General features: G+C 40.4%; 4 protein-coding genes across 9 annotated transcripts in view; 2 read left to right on the plus strand and 2 right to left on the minus strand.

The window, feature by feature from the left end:
• Positions 7334-10991, plus strand: LOC109128680. Its single transcript, XM_019235523.1, has 2 exons — positions 7334-7522; positions 10827-10991. The coding sequence occupies exons 1-2, from the start codon at positions 7334-7336 to the stop codon at positions 10989-10991; spliced, it is 354 nt and encodes a 117-aa protein (XP_019091068.1).
• On the minus strand, positions 12124-14066 carry LOC104741687 (phosphatidylinositol 4-kinase gamma 4-like). Its single transcript, XM_010462585.2, has 2 exons — positions 13935-14066; positions 12124-13273 (listed from the first exon to the last, which is right to left on the minus strand). The coding sequence occupies exon 2, from the start codon at positions 12939-12941 to the stop codon at positions 12342-12344; it is 600 nt and encodes a 199-aa protein (XP_010460887.1). The 5' UTR covers positions 12942-13273; positions 13935-14066; the 3' UTR covers positions 12124-12341.
• LOC104741688 lies at positions 15498-16357 on the plus strand. The gene has a single exon (XM_010462588.2). The coding sequence runs from the start codon at positions 15498-15500 to the stop codon at positions 16251-16253; it is 756 nt and encodes a 251-aa protein (XP_010460890.1). The 3' UTR covers positions 16254-16357.
• The window catches only part of LOC104741689 (lysine-specific demethylase JMJ18-like), a 6687-nt gene continuing 3835 nt past the window's right edge, over positions 16430-19281 (minus strand). For 5 of the 6 annotated variants that reach the window (XM_010462591.2, XM_010462593.2, XM_010462594.2 and 2 more), the window contains 8 exons: positions 19108-19281; positions 18800-19024; positions 18550-18711; positions 18074-18445; positions 17402-17978; positions 17209-17312; positions 16934-17113; positions 16430-16848 (listed from right to left, as the gene is read on the minus strand). In XM_010462591.2, the coding sequence (XP_010460893.1) occupies positions 16699-16848; positions 16934-17113; positions 17209-17312; positions 17402-17978; positions 18074-18445; positions 18550-18711; positions 18800-19024; positions 19108-19281 (1944 nt within the window). In that variant the 3' untranslated portion in view covers positions 16430-16698. The remainder of the gene's footprint in view (positions 16849-16933; positions 17114-17208; positions 17313-17401; positions 17979-18073; positions 18446-18549; positions 18712-18799; positions 19025-19107) is intronic. The other variant, XM_010462592.2, reaches the window with a different exon arrangement.

Below are 19281 nucleotides of genomic sequence, written 5' to 3' on the forward strand. Positions count from 1 at the left end.
CCCCCCCGATAAACAAAGTCTAAAATCAGTTCTTTCCTGTAAAGTAAGATTTTTTTGGATAAAATCTATTTTTTTTTTTTTCAAATTTTACCAAGTGAAATAAGTTTAATTATTTGGGAAATTTTAGGTTGCCTAAAGATGGACTAGCTTTGACAATTAAGCAAGGTGTTCCTAAAGAGCAAAAAACTGTTTAAAAGGATGAGTACTAAAATCATTTCTCTATTGCGTTTTCCCGAAGTGATCCAACCATTTTGTTTTGGCTATCAGGGCAAATCTTAACCGACTACATCAATATAGTCCCCGAATTCTTTGTTGTCCTATTACTGTGGGTTCTTATTGTGCCGATGGATATTGATGCATTGACTCTTTTTTCAACATAGTATCAGAAATCGGTCATACCTCTCTTAGATTCTACAATCCATGATCTCTTTTTATCACCTTTTAGCGTTAGAGAATCCCTTTTGTATTGTATCTGTATTGTTTCAAACTTTGGCTCTTGCTCCTCTATATATTTGTAACATTTTTATATCATGTATGAATGAAGCAAGTATATCCATTGCCCAACTACTTGACTACAACGAGGTACATTTTGTTTTGTACAAACTTACAAATGGTTGACTCAGTTGTTATTTACTAATTTTTTTATAATACATTTAAATTAATAATTTTTGAAAACTTTGCTACTAAAACAAATAATCGTAGCTAACCTTATTGTTTTTTGTCCATAAGATCACCCTCCACATTCAGAATCAGAACTCCACATACTGCTATATATAAGGATGATTTATGCCACTAATCACCTACAATAAAACTGACATAACATTAAATATTAGATTTTTTTTTTAACAAACTTCATTAAATATTATATTATAACATCACTTTTGAGGAACAAAAATTATAGTTAAAAATTGATGAATACTTATCTTCTTCCCTTCACTTAATTGTACATATAAAAGAACATTCTATTTTAGTGTGCTTCATTGCCGGAAAAACTCAACAGGTAAAAAGATTATAATTTTCCTAATCAATACACTTGTACAAGTAAATAATCTTATACCAAAATTCGTACTCATATTGTCGTCCACAATCTTTTTTAGCTTCGTTTTTAATTGTACTTTAGTTCAACTAATTTTCATATTAAGCTAATTGTTATACTAATAATCTCATTCTTTTATTAGATACGAATGCATATATATCTATAATTTACTCCGGTATTCGTTCATCATCAAATTTCATAACACAAATTACAAATATTTCCTACTCATCATTAACGGCCAAATAATATGTACATGTTCTTATCCAATCGGTTATGAATCAAAAATATTCCCCCACGCTGAAATTGCTTTCATAATTTAATGGATATATAATATTACACACTTTCTTCAACAGAGAATTTCAAATTCGCACATGAAAGAGTAAGATTTGTTTATGCTGTTTTTTTAATCTTTCCATATTATTTTTGGAATCAGTGAAGTGTAACAATTCTCATTGTTGTTGAATCAGGTGGGTTCAAGCCTTTCATCAGAGTTTGTGAACACATACATATACCAAATATATGTGTTACATTTACAACCAAAATCAAAACGGTTTGAACTTTGAACAAAACACACTTTTTTATAGCAAACGAATAAAACAAAACACACTAAGATGTAAAATATACATATTTTTAACTTAAATTTTTATTTCTTTTTCATATATACGTGTTTCCTTCCTTCAAATACAAATCATGACCAAATCGAATATATATGTGATTTAAAACAAATAAGATTTATCATAATCGACTACAATATAGTGAAATTAAAAAGTAACATGTTCCAATCCGTTAAAAATGGATAATATCCGTAAATATTCTCCCGCGCTATAGTGCGGGTCCGATCCTAGTATGTTCTTAAAAATAATGCTTAGGATTTGAAATTATGATATCTTCTTGTCTTATGTCTGCAACTAATGGACTGACAAAAAAAAAAAAAAAAAAATTACTGGTCCAAAATCTAATTAATAATTTTTATGCATAAATAAATCCGCAAATATTATTGGGTTAAATTTTCTCCTTTTTAATTTGGTACAACTTTTAAAAATTGCACAAAATAGGAGATTAAAAACATGAAAAAGAAAAAAACTCAAATGTTCCTCTTTTATTATTTGATATAACATGTCCAATTTTTTAGTATGTTATTTGCCTATATTAGGCCTGGGCATAAAAACCGTACCCGAATACCCAACCCGGAACCTGTAACATCCGCGAACCGGATTATGCGGTTTTGGTAGGAGTGTCGATGGACACCCTTGTAGCATCGATCGACACCACTAATTCTGGGTTCGTCGAGTTTGTTTTAATTCGCGATTTTGGTTTGGTTTGGTTTGGTTTAGTGACCTAAACCGACTATTTAAGTGGGGAAGCGACAAATTAAGGGTTGGAGAGTGTCTTTGTCGCCGTTTATCAGAGGAAAGAGGGAGAAAAGGAGAGAAAAACGTTTCTGTGAGTTTCTGGGCTTGTTCTTGGTGTTTTGGAGAGATATGTCACTGTAGAAGGGATAGCAGTTGTTGGGAACGAAGGAGAAGCTCCTGGAGGTGTTGTTTCCATCGATTTCTCAACCCAATCTTCCTGTATTTGAGGTGAGTGCTTGACCATGGTTGATCTAAGCATGAGATCTCTTTTGTTTGGGTGATTCTTTGTTGTTTGTGGTGTTTGCTTGCTTGGGTTCGTTGTTTTCGTGTTCACCATAGGTTACCGAAGTGTTTTGGGTGAGTTTGAGACGGTTTTGAGGTGATTTGGATCGGAGGATCGACGTTCGTGTTCGCGGATTTCGCGTCTGCAGAAGAGGTATCGATCGACACCTTGTAGCGTCGATCGACATTATGTCGTGCAAGCATCGATCGACACCGATGTAGTATCGGTCGACACTAGTCTCATCCGAAACTTGTTTTCCTGGTTTGATGAATTGTTGTGTGTTTGTTTGTTGCTTAAACATGAGAGTCTCAAATGCTTGTGTGTATAACCTAGTAGATGGGAGGACGGCCTCACTAAGTATTTGTGATAATACTTACGCATCTCAATTGTTGTTTGTGGTGTGCAGGTAAAGGCAAAGTGTGATCGTGGAATCAAGGCAATGAGGAGGAGATGTTCTAGAGGCTTGATTGATTGTGGTCTAGCTTTTGTTAGGTTGCTAGTATTGAGTTGTTAGAGCATTGTAGGATGTTGGAACTCTGTTATTTCATTGTTGGTTTAGATTATTGCATTGTTGGTTATTGGAATGTTATTGTGTTGGATTCTGTTTGGTTTAATGGAATTGTTTTATTATCCGCTGTTGTTGATTGTTGCTAAGATGTTAGTGGGTATGGGACCACTAGTGAATTATATATTTTTTTTTTTAAAGGAAAGGGTTGTTTTAGAACCCGACCCGAAAAACCGGGTTCGGGTTGGGTACGGGTTTACCTATAAAACCATATTGGGTTCTATTTTCAAATACCCTTGGGTTCGGGTTAGGGTCGGATAATACCCGATACCCGTTTGGGTACCCATTAAACCCGAACATATAAACATATTTATAATATTTATCATTAATATAATGCAATTACCCCAAAATTATGATTTTGGGGTTATAATTTTGAATATTTCATTTAGTTTTATACCTAAATATCAAAAATAATCAAAATATCTAAAATATTTTGTCACATAAGTCAAAATTTAACTAAATTTATTTAAATTTAATTAATTTTAATTATATTTTTCGGGTATCCGGTAGTTCGGGTACTAATCGGGTTCTAAAATTTGTATCCCAAACCGACCCGAACCAGATAGTACCCAAACCAAACCAAACCTATATATCTAAAAATATCCAATGGATTCTATATTTCTAAACCCATTTAACCGAACCCAAATGAGTAATACCCGAAGCCGGACGGGTTACCCGAATGCCTAGTCCTAGCCTATATTATGATAATTTGAAATTGATTAGAATCTTACAAATTTATTTTAAAGATATTCTTATTAACACTAATGAATATAAAAATTACTATATAAAAGGATTATGATTTAGATTAAGTGCTAACAAACTCCTAACAAAAAGGAAATATTGCAATTAATATTGTCTCGAGTAAATGCGAATTATTAAAAGAGATTTGTTAACAGAGTTATCTTCTCTTCTTTCAATCTTCTGTTTTTTCTCCTACGCTTTTTTCATGGGCAGAGTCTATTTTATATTTTTCTCTTTTGTTTCTCTTCTTTCTTCTCATTTGTCTCTTAGCCCATTCCTAACATATCTTATTCATTCTAACTGTTGTTTTTGCTGTTCGCGTTAGGATTTCATGTTAGAGTTGATAATATAAGTTAGTCAATTGTGTGTGGCATGAGATCCTAGAACATCCTCTTCGAGCCTATTTTGTGATTCTACGGTGAGTTGTGTTCTTGTGTTATTAGTTTTATGGTTGCTTAGTCTTCTGTTCTTCGTGATACAGATAGTTAGAGGTGGGGGTGCTGTTGGTCGTGGTCGTGCTCATGGGCGTGGTCGTGGTCGTGGTCGTGGTCGTGGTCGGGGACGAGGTCAGGTTCCTGAGGCCAGTGAGAGTGTGACCTAGAGCATGGCCAGTGAGGAGATAGCGGAGTCACAGGTTCATCCTTGTGTGTCTGAGACCAGGCTGGTTTGGGTGACGGCAGGGCAGATGGGCCCGGTATCTGTCAGGGTGTTGCCCCGGGTGTGAGGGTTACAGCGGAGGGTGCTCCAGGCAGGGAGGATGTCTTGATGGGCTTGCTAGCTCAGGTTTTAGCGCGGCTACCAGCAGCAGTGCCGCCAGAGGTTGGTGGGCAGGTTCCAGTAGTGTCGCCAGTGGTTGGTGGACAGGTTCCAGTAGTGCCGCCAGTGGTTGGTGGGCAGGTTCTAGTAGTGCCGCCAGTGGTTGGTGGGCAGGTTCCAGTGGTGCCGCCAGTGGTTGGTGGGCAGGTTCCAGCGGTGCAGCCTGTGGCGGGTTTGCAGCGAGTGGGAGCGGGGTACTTCTCGGGAGGTACAGATCCGAGTGTAGCGGATGAGTGGAGAGAGCGGATGGAGGATCTTTTCCTTTCTCTTCGGTGTCCCAACAAGTTCAGGGTGGATTTGGCAGTGTACTATTTGTAAGGTGATGCACGTGTGTGGTAGAGGTCGGTGACAGCACGGAGGGTGCAGCGGGATATAACTTGGGGAGATTTTGTGAGGGAGTTTAACTCCAAGTATTTTCCACAGGAGGCCCTTGATCGCATGGAGGCACGGTTTTTGGGGTTGACTCAGGGGGACCGTACAGTGCGGGAGCTGGATGTAGAGTTCAGTCGGCTTGTGGGGTATACAGGTCGGGCATGGGAGCCAGAGTCGGCTCAGGTGCGGAGGTTCTTGTTGGCTCTGCGGGATGATCTGAGGACTCGGTGTAGAGTGAGGAGCTATGCTACGAGAGCGGAGCTGGTTGAGGTTGCAGCTGGGATAGAGGACGACTTGAGGTCACAGGTTGTTGTGGTCAGTCTTTCGATGCAGCCACATCGGTCTCAGACGCATTCTGTTCCTAGCAAGGGCGGCAAGCCTGCGCATGGGCAGAAGCGGAAGTTTGATGATATGCAGAGATGGAGGTTCAGTGGTGCGAGGTGCTTTGGGTGTGGTAGCATGGACCACAAGGTGACCAACTGTCCGTAGAGAGGTGTGCAGCGGGCAGTGACAGAGGAGCGGGCGGTGATGGAGCCGCGGACGGATACACGAGTGTGTTACTACTGCTGGGAGACGAGGCATATCAAGCCTCGTTGTCCCAAGTTGCAGCAGATGGCAGTAGCAGTGGTGCAAGTTGGGGGTCAGCCAGGAGTGCAGCACGGTGTGCAGCCAGTGGGTTGGATTGATCTGACGTCATGGGTGTACTCGACTGTGGAGACCGGTGGCACAAGTGCAGGAGCGATCACAGGTATAACTTCTGAGATTCGAGCTTGGTCAATTCAAAAGTTCAGATTATGTTTGTTTTTCTTGTGATCAATGTTAGGTTCTCAACACATGAGGTTTGTGTAGGGACTTTGTTGGTGGGTGGGTTTAAGTCCCATGTTATGTTTGATCCGGGGTGTGCAGAGAGTGCGTGGATCAGAGGGGACTCCAGAGAGCGTACTGGAGTGGTCAGAGTTGCGGGAGGCAAGTTCCTGAGAGTTATTGGACGAGCTAGAAGGGTTGATATTCAGATCGTAGGGGAATCGTGGCCCGTAGATTTGCTTATCAGTCCAGTGTAGTTGTATGATGTTATTCTCGGGATGGATTGGTTGCATCGGCATAGGGTGCATTTGAATTGTTATCGGGGAAGAGTTGAGTTTGAGCGTCCAGGAGGGAAGTTGGTTTTTCAGGGTATTAGACCGACTTCGGGGAGTCTCGTGATCTCGGCCATTCAGGCTGGGAAGATGATCGAGAAGGGGCGTGAGGCGTATCTGGTTACTATATCTATGCCAGAGTCAGTGGGGAAGTCTACGGTTAGCGGTATTCCGGTAGTGGAGGACTTTGAGGATGTGTTTCAGTCATTGCATGGATTACCACCATCTCGGTCGGATCCTTTTACTATTGAACTGGAACCGGGAACAATGCCGTTATCCAAGGCTTCTTACAGGATGGCTCCAGCAGAGATGGCAGAGCTGAAGAAGCAGCTGGAGGATTTGTTGAGTAAGGGTTTTATCATTCCTAGTTGTTCACCGTGGGGAGCACCGATGCTGTTTGTTAAGAAGAAGGACGGGAGTTTTCGACTGTGTATCGACTATCGAGGTTTGAACCGAGTCACTGTGAAGAACAAGTACCCTCTCCCGAGAATTGATGAGTTGTTGGACCAGTTGAGGGGTGCTACTTGGTTCTCCAAGATTGACTTGGCGTCCGGTTATCATCAGATTCCAATACATGAGGCAGATTTGAGAAAGACTGCTTTAAGGACGAGATACGGGCATTATGAGTTTGTGGTGATGTCGTTTGGTTTGACAAACGCGCCAGCTGCGTTTATGAGATTGATGAACAGCGTGTTCCAGGAGTTTCTGGACGTGTCAGTAATCATTTTCATCGACGACATCCTGGTACTTTCCAAGAGTTCTGAGGAGCATGCAGTACATCTGAGAGCAGTTCTGGAGAAACTGCAGGAGCAGAAAATGTTTGCTAAGCTGAGTAAGTGCAGTTTCTGGCAGCGTGAGATGGGGTTCTTAGGTCACATTGTTTCTGCAGAGGGAGTCTCGGTGGATCCCGAGAAGATTAAGGCTATCAGGGAGTGGCCGAGGCCCCAGAGTGCCACTGAGATCCGGAGTTTTCTGGGGTTAGCAGGTTACTACAGGAGGTTTGTTCGGAGTTTTGCGAGTATGGCACAGCCGATGACTAAGCTTACAGTGAAGGAGGTTCTATTTGTGTGGTCACCGGAGTGTGAGGTGAGTTTTGCAAGCCTCAAGCAGATGTTGACTACCACGCCGGTGTTAGCACTGCTTGAGCAGAACGAGAACTACGTTGTGTTTACAGATGCTTCTGGTGTGGGGTTGGGTTGTGTGCTTATGCAGCAGAGGAAGGTTATAGCCTACGCTTCGCGGCAGTTGCGGAAGCATGAGGCTAATTATCCTACTCATGATTTGGAGATGGCAGCAGTGATTTTTGCTCTGAAGATTTGAAGGTCTTATCTGTATGGCGGGAAGGTACAGGTATTTACAGATCACAAGAGTCTGAAGTACATTTTTACTCAGCCTGAGCTGAATTTGAGGTAGAGGCGTTGGATGGAGTTAGTAGCGGATTATGATCTGGACATAGCTTACCATCCTGATAAAACTAACCTAGTTGCAGATGCCTAGAGTCGGAAGCGGGCGGCTTCGGCTTAGGAGCAGGATATGGAGGCGTTGGTAGGTGAGATTAGTGCATTGAGGTTGTGTGCTATCTCACAGGAACCTTTGGGTTTGGAGGCAGCTGATAGAGCAGATTTGTTGAGCAGAGTACGGTTAGCTCAGGAGAGTGATGAGGGGCAGGTGAATGCCTCTAAGGCTGCGGGTTCGGAGTATCAGGTCTCTGCTAATGGTATTATCCTTGTGCATGGTCGGGTCTGTGTGCCCAAGGGTGAGGATTTTAGGCAGGAGATACTGAGAGAGGCTCATTCGAGAAAGTTCTCTATTCATCAAGGAGCGACCAAGATGTACCATGACCTCATGCGGTATTATCACTAGGTCGGGATGAAGAAGGACGTAGCCGACTGGGTGGCGAAGTGTGACACTTGCCAGCTAGTGAAGGCGGAGAATCAGGTTCCTCGTGGATTATTACAGAGTCTGCCCATTCCCGAGTGGAAGTGGGATTTGATCACTATGGACTTTGTGGTGGTGCCAGTGTCAAGGACGTTTGATGCGATTTGGGTCATTGTGGACCGTTTGACTAAGTTTGCGCATTTTCTGGCCATCAAAAAAACTGATGGAGCAGCGGTTTTGGCTAGGAAGTACGTGAGGGAGATAATCAGATTGCATGGTGTGCCTGCTAGTATTGTGTCTGATAGAGATTCCAAGTTCACCTCGGTGTTTTGGAAGGCATTTCAGACAGAGATGGGCACGAAAGTGCATATGAGTACAGCTTACCATCCTCAGACGGACGGTCAGTCAGAGAGGACGATCCAGACTTTAGAGGATTTACTGAGGATGTGCGTGTTGGATTGGGGTGGACATTAGGAAGATCATTTGAGCTTGGTGGAGTTTGCTTATAACAACAGCTACCAGGCGAGTATTGGGATGGCTCCTTATGAGGCATTGTATAGGAGGTCGTGTCGTACACCGTTATGCTGGACTCAGGTGGGGGAGAGGAGCATTTATGTTGTGGATTTTGTTCAGGAGACCTCAGAGAAGATTCGGGTGCTGAGACTGAACATGAAGGAAGCTCAGGATCGGCAGGAGAGCTATGTTGATAAAAGGAGAAAGGATCTTGAGTTTCAGGTTTGTGATAGAGTGTATCTCAAGATGGCCATGTTGCGGGGTCCGAACAGGTCATTGACAGAGACTAAGCTGAGTCTGAGGTACATGGGTCCGTTCAGAGTAGTGGAGCGGGTGGGACCAGTGGCATACCGGTTGGAGTTCCCTGAGGTTATGCGTGCGTTCCACAAGGTATTTCATGTGTCGATGCTGAGGAAGTGTCTTCACGAGAGTGATCAGTTGTTGGCTAAGATTCCTGAGGATCATCAGCCCAACATGACCTTGGAGACGAGACTGTTGAGGGTGCTCGGGAGGAGAGTCAAGGAACTTCGGAAGAAAAATATTCCTTTGATGAGAGTCATGTGGGACTGTGATAGAGTAGAGGAGCAGACTTGGGAGCCCGAGGCGAGGATGAAGGCAACGTTTAAGAAGTGGTTTGAGAAGTAGGCTGCGACTTGAGCTTGTCTAGTTGGGCCCAAGTTGTAGTTCGTGGCTGGAGCGGGTACGGAGTATTCCAGCCCATCTCTCTTGATACTTGGTCGCTTAGGGGTGGTTGGTTGTGCGACTAAGTACCAAGATGATGTGGTGTTCGGGATACGGGTTGATGGCTTGGATTGTTGTATCTTATTTTTATTATGTATTGTCGTCGAGGTTGTAACGATTATGACATTTTTGAGATTAATAAGATGAGTATTTTTCTTTTTGTTGACTGTTGTTGTCATGGGAAAAAGAGAAATAGCTCGGGTTTCTATTTTTGGAAAGTTTTCATAAATAGAAAGTTTCCACAAAAAGGAAGTTTCCAGAGTTAGAAAGTTCAAATAGGGGAAATTTTTGTGTATAAGTGTTAGTAGATCTAGTCAGGAGATACTCGTTAGCATCAGATTTGTTTGCTCAAGGCCATGGGGGCCCAACTCATGTGATATCGATAGCTCGATGGACTTTGTGGCCAGAGAGTGGGAGGGGTATGTTGCTTCGGATGACGATCCGAGAGCGCGCTTTAGAGTGACGACCCAAGAGCGGGATATTTGAGACTCCCTGGATACTGTAGCTGTGATCCGTGGCTCGGCAGTGCGCCGGTATGTCTCGAGGGTTGCGACCTGAGAGCGGGGGGAGTGTGTGTGAGTGACTTCCTGGATGTCGTAGCTTAAGGCGGTTGGCCTGAAAGTGAGCCGGCATGATTCGTTGGTTGCGACCACGGACGGGGGAAGCACTGAGTTGTGAGCAACTAGTGTCTTTGATGTGAGTATACTGGCTAGAGGGAGACCTCATGGTTCAGACGGAGGTGTACGGGCTGTTGCGACAGTTGCACGGGAAACCTTGGCTGACGGTGTTGAGTCTGGTCGGAGGACGTGTGGGCCGTGTTGACTGTGGCACAGAGGTCCTTGATGGATGGACTATGTTACGGGATTCGGGGACGAATCCTTATTGGTGGGAGAGAATTGTAACATCCGCGAACCGGATTATGCGGTTTTGGTAGGAGTGTCGATGGATACCCTTGTAGCATCGATCGACACCACTAATCCTGGGTTCGTCGGGTTTATTTTAATTCGCGATTTTGGTTTGGGTTGGTTTGGTTTAGTGACCTAAACCGAGTATTTAAGTGGGGAAGTGACAAATTAAGGGTTGTAGAGTGTCTTTGTCGCCGTTTATCAGAGGAAAGAGGGAGAAAAGGAGAGAAAAATGTTTCTGTGAGTTTATGGGCTTGTTCTTGGTGTTTTGGAGAGATTTGTGACTGTAGAAGGGATAGCAATTGTTGGGAACGAAAGAGAAGCTCATGGAGGTGTTGTTTCCATCGATTTCTCAACCCAATCTTCTTGTATTTGAGGTGAGTGCTTGACCATGGTTGATTTAAGCATGAGATCTCTTTTGTTTGGGTGATTCTTTGTTGTTTGTGGTGTTTGCTTGCTTGGTTTTGTTGTTTTCGTGTTCACCATAGGTTACCGAAGTGTTTTGGGTGAGTTTGAGACAGTTTCGAGGTGATTTGGATCGGAGGATCGACGTTCGTGTTCCCGGAGTTCGCGTCTGCAGAAGAGGTATCGATCGACACCTTGTAGCATCAATCAACACCATGTCGTGCAAGCATCGATCGACACCGATGTAGTATCGGTCGACACTAGTCTCATCCGAGACTTGTTTTCCTTGTTTGATGAATTGTTGTGTGTTTGTTTGTTGCTTAAACATGAGAGTCTCAAATGCTTGTGTGTATAACCTAGTAGATGGGAGGACGACCTCACTAAGTATTTGTGATAATACTTACGCATCTCAATTGTTGTTTGTGGTGTGTAGGTAAAGGCAAAGTGTGATCGTGGAATCAAGACAATGAGGAGGAGGATGTTCTAAAGGCTTGATTGATTGTGGTCTAGCTATTGTTAGGTTGCTAGTATTGAGTTGTTAGAGCATTGTAGGATGTTGGAACTCTGTTATTTCATTGTTGGTTATTGGAATGTTATTGTGTTGGATTCTGTTTGGTTTAATGGAATTGTTTTATTATCCGCTGTTGTTGATTGTTGCTAAGATGTTAGTGGGTATGGGACCACTAGTGAATTATATATTTTTTTTTTTTTTAAAAGGGAAGGGTTGTTTTAAAACCCGACCCGAAAAACCGGGTTCGGGTTGAGTACGGGTTTGCCTATAAAACCCTATTGGGTTCTATTTTCAAATACCCTTGGGTTCGGGTTAGGGTCGGATAATACCCGATACCCGTTTGGGTACCCATTAAACCCGAACATATAAACATATTTATAATATTTATCATTAATATAATGCAATTACCCCAAAATTATGATTATAATTTTGAATATTTCATTTAGTTTTATACCTAAATATCAAAAATAATCAAAATATCTATCACATAATCAAAATTTAACTAAATTTATTTAAATTTAAGTAATTTTAATTATATTTTTTCGGGTATCTGGTAGTTCGGGTACTAATCGGGTTCTAAAATTTGTAACCCAAACCGACCCGAACCAGATAGTACCCAAACCAAACCAAACCTATATATCTAAAAATACCCAATGGATTCTATATTTCTAAACCCATTTAACCGAACCCAAATGGGTAATACCCGAAGCCGAACGGGTTACCCGAATGCCCAGCCCTAGCCTATATTATGATAATTTGAAATTGATTAGAATCTTACAAATTTATTTTAAAGATATTCTTATTAACACTAATGAATATAAAAATTACTATATAAAAGGATTATGATTTAGATTAAGTGCTAACAAACTCCTAACAAAAAGGAAATATTGTCTCAATCGTAGCAATTAATATTGTCTCGAGTAAATGCGAATTATTAAAAGAGATTTGTTAACAGAGTTATCTTCTCTTCTTTCAATCTTCTGTTTCTTCTCCTACGCTTTTTTCATGGGCAGAGTCTATTTTATATTTTTCTCTTTTGTTTCTCTTCTTTCTTCTCATTTGTCTCTTAGCCCATTCCTAACATATCTTATTCATTATAACCTTTGAGCCGCTCATCAATGCGATTTTCCACACGAGTCATAAAATCCAGTTTTTCACTCTCTACGATCACTTGCAAGGTAAACATGGGATCATTGCAGCGAAATGAAGCCATGTTTCCAATGTGTAACAGCGTAAATCCTTGTGCAACTGCTTTCTTCAGAAAAGTTGTATTGATCTTGAACTTTTCAACGTATTCCTCCGGAAAGTCCCATCCACACTGGCTCAGAAAGGCAATGTCAGCATCCACATTCAGACTTCCTACATAATTTATACATTCTTCAGATAAAGCTTCATTAAAACGACACTTGTCGGAGAACTTTAACCAATAAGGTCCGCACAAGGTGTAGCCTAGCCCGTTTTCGATGAAGCACATGCCATGATCAATAGGAATAAGGTGCGGCCCGTTTTCTTCAATTGCAACCAGTATGTTATATCCGCTGCGATCCATGTTCCCGAAACGCACATCAGCCAACGCAATCCTATGCACCTCCTCCATGTTTAGTCCCATATCCCATACTGTATCAATAAGCTGATAAATCTGACCCGTAATGTCGTTCCTAAATTCCACCAAAACACCAGAGTACATCTGTCCATCAAAATGTCTGAATCTCAAAAATATGGCTGGCAACACTCCAGCAAAGCCATAGATGGTTGGAGATGACCATATAGGACCATCTATTGGATGATCCAACAGGTACGCAGATGCCTCTGCCCTTGATAACGTTAAATCTTCTTCATCTTGGCAAATCTTGAATAAACATCTCACTACACCTTCTGCAAAATGTGATCCATATCATTGTATTTTGGCAATTCATTTCGTGAAATTGCATCGTGCAACCTGTCAATCATTTGTTGGAAATTGAGCTTTAGCTCCTCTGGAATCCGGCTGATATCAGGAAACAATATCTCCATCTCCATCTGATGAAAATTCAAAAGAAATAAAAGTCAAAACTGATGTATCATCCACTCAGTTATGTGAATGTCATATCAAAGTTTAGCATAGGAATGTAACCCGCTAAAATCTTATTTCCCACGATTCAACAAAACCACTAGCATTTATACAAAATCCATCACTCTCAACAATACTCTCAGGTTCTACTCAACCACATTCACAAGTTTTCAAACTAGACTCATGCATTCCAGATATTGTCAAGCATAACATCTGAAACTGAAACTCCTTTTTCACACAATCTGAAGCAGCAACATTGAAACCGAATTAAACTCCTCTTCCACAGAATCTAAACTTAGTAGAAAGATTGTTCCAATACCCAACTAAATCCAAAAATTTATGAAAACACTTTCTCAACTAGACATTAAAAACTAACCGTGTTAACTATAGACCTTAATACTCTCTGAAGCATTTCATCAAACATGTGGTTGGCATCAACAATTACAAGCTCTAGACTCATCAAAACCACTCAACTGTTAAATCCTAAACCTATTGATAGCAGTAAAGCACTTCTAATCATTCAAATTGGAACTAATTTCAAACTCTGAAGCAGTATCTAAAACAAGTGAAATTTCGACAAACCTAGAGAGACCACGAGAGAGAGAGAGAGAATGAGAGAGACGAACAAACCTGAACTCTGGCGAGAGATCCGGCGAGACAATAAAAAGAAATGTGAGAATCAGAAAACCTTATTTTCTCTTCTTTGGTCGAGCGCGAGAGAGATGAATTTGTATATCTCTAATAATATCAAACGATATTCTATAGAGAACAGTCCAACTAAAAACTTTTGAAATGATAATAGTAATATAATTTTTAATCAACTTTAAATATGTGATTCAGATTCACGGTTGCTTTAATTTATGGTAACTCTTTGTAATATATATTTATCGTTTTTTAGATATATATATATATACATATATTTTTTTTTTCAAATTATTTCTTTTATCTTTAGAAGTTTTGTTTGTATCTTAGTTTTCAGTTGCTACATTTTCTCTCAAAATGGAATATGTTATTTTTTAACTTATTTAAGGTTGCATGTATTTATTATATAACCTTTCTTTCAATATTTTCACTAATTAGTATCATGTCTCTTCATCAGAATATTTCTACCAAACCAAATAAAATTTTTTATTTAATATTTTACCACACGATTGATTTTTTATATCATGAAACAGTAAAACTTCTATAAATTAATAACATTGGAATAGTGAAAATTTATTCATTTATAAAAAATTTAATTTATCAATAAAATAATAATTAATAATTTATATAAAAGTTTTTCATAATTTTTAAAAAATAGATTTTATCGTTAATTTTTTTTTTATTAGAATCAACTACAAAGAAAACAACAATTATCATATTTGAAGAGAATATAAAGTTTCTGAAACAGTAAAAATATTAGAAAGAAACTCTAACAAAAATGAATGTGTATGTATATATATATTCGATAATTTTATAAAATTATTAATTTATATTATTGATGAGACCATATATAATAAAAAGTTCAAAAAAATTATTATTTCTAAAGCATTTTTGGGTGTGTTGTGGCAAAAAAACTGGATATTGAAATCCGTTTTTTGATGTTTTGTGCGACTTTATTTTTAGTCATATTTTACCATATGACATCCAAAAATGACCAAAATGACTTCTATTGTTATATGGACGACACGGATCGTCTAAATCATTATTGTTAAACTTCGACTTAACACTATTCTGAGTACATGTTGAAATTAACGATATTTCATGTAATTCAGATAGCAAATTTAAATTTTAATACTAAACATCACGTTATATTTTTGTGATCTAATTCAAAATTTTCACATAAATTAGAAAAACCACTTATCTTTAATTATTTATGATTAAAAAAGTAGTTAGCCCATCATCACCGAGAATTTTGAGAATAAACATTTTGGTTTTGAGTCTTTGCCCAAAAGTCGAAACCGAAACCGATCAATTTCACAGTTCTATTATTATTCTATACAATCAAAAATCTCGGTTAAAAACTAAAACCATCCCCTAAACCAAACCGGTTGAACTCATCCTTCCTCTCCACAACCACACAACGAATTAAACCAGAGAGGTATATAAAAGAAGTCTCAGTTCTTTCTTCTTCATTGTCACATAATCCTAACGAACTCAAAAAAAGATTCTCTCTGTTTCTGTAACAACTTCGCCCGCCGTTTTAATTCTCCGATGGCCACCTCAAGCCATCTCTTCCTCATCATCCTCATCACCACCGTCTCATTCCTCACCTCCTCCGCTTCTCCTCCTCCGTATCTCACGTCGCAAGATCACCAACACGCCGACAGAATCATCGAAGCAATGATCGGAGCCGGAGATTTCCGTGACTGGGCCGCCGATTTCCTCTCCTCCGTCGACGATCAGTTCGGTATCCCTCTCTCCGCCACCATTTTCATCCCAAGCGATTTCGACTCCGCCGACGTCTCCTCCTCTGCTTCCTCCTCCACCGGAGACAATGCTAATAACCCGCTTCGTCTCTCCGTCGCTTACCACATCGTACCTCAACGTCTCTCGTTCAGTGATCTCCGTCTCTTGAAACCACTCTCTCGTCTCCCCACTCTTCTCCCCGGGAACTCAATCGTCGTCACTAACAACTCTGTTTCCGGTTACACCCTCGACGGCGTTCTTGTCTCTGAACCGGATCTTTTCATCTCTTCTTCTATCGCTCTTCACGGTGTTGCTTCCACGCTTGATTACTCACGTTACGGCGATTTAGGTGACGGTGATACTGCTTTCGCTGATAGTCTCCGTCCTCGACGTTCTCGTCGCCGCCGTCGTCACCAGCATGGTGGTTTTGGACCTCTTGGTGGTAACGACGATAATGGTGACGGTGATGATACCAATCAAACCTCGGTTTCGTTTTTCACTGTACCTTACTCATCAGCTGGCTCGTTCTTGGTTCCATTGGCGGCTCTGGCTTTGTTCTGACTCTATGTTCCGGTGACGTTTTCCGGCGTACAACCGTCAAGATTCAACTAACGGCGGGAAAAATATAGTTCTTTTTGGTTACTTTCAAGATTTTTTTAGACTAAAGTTTTAGTCTTTTCAAGATTTTGTGAAACTCTCTGTACATAATGTGAAGTTTTGTCACATTGAGAAATAGGAATAAGAATTTTTCTATTTTATTGTATGAGTTTCCGCATTAGCGAAAGAATCGAACTTTCTAGTTTACACTTATAACGCTAAGGTTAGGTTATTGTTCACGATAAAAAAATAATAAAAAAAAAAAAGAACAAAAGATTATGAATAAATGCTCCCAAAACCAAAAAGAAAATATAATCAGAAATCAATTTATTCTATCTATCTAAAAGATGTCGTTGTTGTTGTTGTTGTCGTCTTCTTGGAGTCGGAACTGTCTTGTTGGCTTCTTGAGTTAAATCAAATCAACTCCAAAAAGTTTTCCTTTGGCTAAACTCACGGAACAGTTTGATGATATGAAGTGATCTTTTGAGTCTGATGAAGCTTGGTTCTTGTGGTTCCAGTACTCAACGAGTTGATGGTTTGGATCAAGAACTTCAATGGCCTGTAGAGGAGGATTGCAAGTTGTGTAAAGAGTAAAGATCGATAGGATTTAAATGTAGAACAAGGCTTGGATTTGAACTTGTTACCTGAACTATAGAGGGTGAGAGGAAACCAAACATTTGAAGCCCATTGATACCCTCCAACTGCGGTAAACTAGGAAGACCAAGACTTGTGGATGTATCTTTAACTCTCTGCAACACCATTTCCCAGCATAGTTGGGCTGAAACATTGTGGAAGCTCACGTCTGAAGATTCTTCCAGAGTAACCTGAGCAAGCAAGAAAAGTCAAGTGTTAGCATGCATTACTTTTCAAGATTCAGTTTTATCAAATAGAAATGTATTGTTGATGGGAAAGGCTTTACTTTGAACAATGGACCCAAGAGTCCTCCATCCAAAACCTCAGAGATGTAATTGCTCATTTTTGTTGGATCAAGCACATTGTAGAACTTGACACGACTCCTGAATCCTGTAAAAGTAGTAAAAACATGTTAACAACCTTCTCGAGCAAACTTCTGGTTAAGTAACATTAAATAAAAGGTTTCTCAAAGATTGTACTTTTTGGGAATATAGCATGCTTATTGCACCAAAGCCTTCCAAAAATCAAGGACCCGAGGTTGATAGGCTCGACCGATACACCAAGATTCTCTGAGGAGGTTAACTCGCCGCCACTGGTGCTGACTTCTTCTTCTTTAAGGTCCTCTTGACAATCCAACTCTAAGTCAATGTTCAGATCAAACGAACCTTCCTTTAGCTTCTTCTCCTCACTTACAACTGAACAAGTCTTTGTCTGATCTTCTTCAGTGTGTTCAATGCCTAAGAACTTGGAAGCCCATATCTTTAAATCATCTGATTCCCCTTCCAGTGCTCTGACCAACGAGCTTAACTCATCCATTGTGTACCGGAGAAGAATAAATCCATCTTTCTCATCGCATGAACAAAGATCATCTGCGTGTTTAAGGCACGCGTATTCATCAGGAGAGCACTTGCAGCCAGAAGCTGCCAGATGCAGATCATAAAAGCATGAGAAGCATTCCCTTTCACAGTTCGAATCAAAGTCCTTCTCCATCTTCATCAAGCTCGAAGAGTCCCTTCCAAGAGCTGCAATTCTTTCTTCTTCCATCTCTAACCGAGCCTGTCAACATTTTCAAAACAAATGAACCAAGTAAGCATTAGAAAGCAAAAACCATATTCAGTATCATGACTCAAGTAGTGATCCTTTTTCATTACCAGTATCGCGTTGGTAAGTGTTCCGTTCTTCCCACAGAAACTCTTCCATCTCAAGTTGGTTGTACTTCCTTTTTCCTCAGAAGCTGAGAGTTCCCAAAGAGCCTTAATCGCTTCATAAGCTGCTCCAAGAAGAAGTTTGTCGTGAGACAGAGAAGTCTTTCTTGTCTCTTTACTGTATAGCTCCACAGCGTTCTGTCCATGAGCCAACCAATCAACAGGAGCAACATTAACCGCTTCTGCGCAATTGAAACCGCAGTTGAATCCAGCATGATACGCCCTCGGGAATGTCAGTACATACTCCCCTGCATTCTGAACCACCCTGTAAGCTTGGACCCCCTCATCTTTCAGGATTGAAGGAGAAAACTGAGTAACCTGAATCCAATTAAAAAACGAAGAGTTAGTCTCTAAACATGACATGGTGAAGACTAAACAGGAACAAAGTATAAAAAACCGAGTTAGATATTTTGCTTACTAACCAGGCCATGAAGTAGATCAGGCTGTTCATCAAACAGGTCAGGTAGGTGTTTCCTCATCGCCTTCTCGAGAGCGGTTGCATTGCTTCCTGGTACACCATACCATACTTTTGGCTCCCCAAAGTGATGATAGTTCAGTGAATATAAATGATGGTCCTCCACATGCTGTTCAAACACACAGAAAATATCAACCATCCACACATAAGAGAAGAAAATTTTATAACTAATCATCAAAGTGTGAAAGTGCACTTACCCAACAAAATGATGAAAAACACATTCCCACATAGAGCCATGGAACTAGAACTCCAGAGATATCACAATCTTCAAAAGAGAGTACAGAGCCAGGGAGACGCGGTAAGTTATTCAAGTTCCAGCCAGAAACTGTGTACTGATCCATCTCGCTGCCGGTTAACTGTTCTGTTCTTTTATAAAACCCACTTCCAAGTACCCCATTCTCCAAGTCAGCACCATAGTATACCTGGTAATACAAAATAGTATTTAGTATTTTTATAAATGTATGTACTGTATGTGTTTTATTGGTGAGATGTTCTGTTTCTATACCTCCACTTCATCTGTTGGTTGCTCGATTATACGCCAGTACTCGCCTTCTATGTCATCCACAGACGGTGTCCATTTCACTATATCTCCACCAGATTCTTTCTTCTCGAAGTAGGAGTCTTTAAAATGAAGAGCATATTTCTCAAACTCATCAAGAGTGAAGTCTGAACCAGAGTT

This window comes from Camelina sativa, chromosome 14 (assembly GCF_000633955.1).
Source record: "Camelina sativa cultivar DH55 chromosome 14, Cs, whole genome shotgun sequence".
In the NCBI taxonomy this organism is placed as follows: Eukaryota; Viridiplantae; Streptophyta; class Magnoliopsida; order Brassicales; family Brassicaceae; genus Camelina; species Camelina sativa.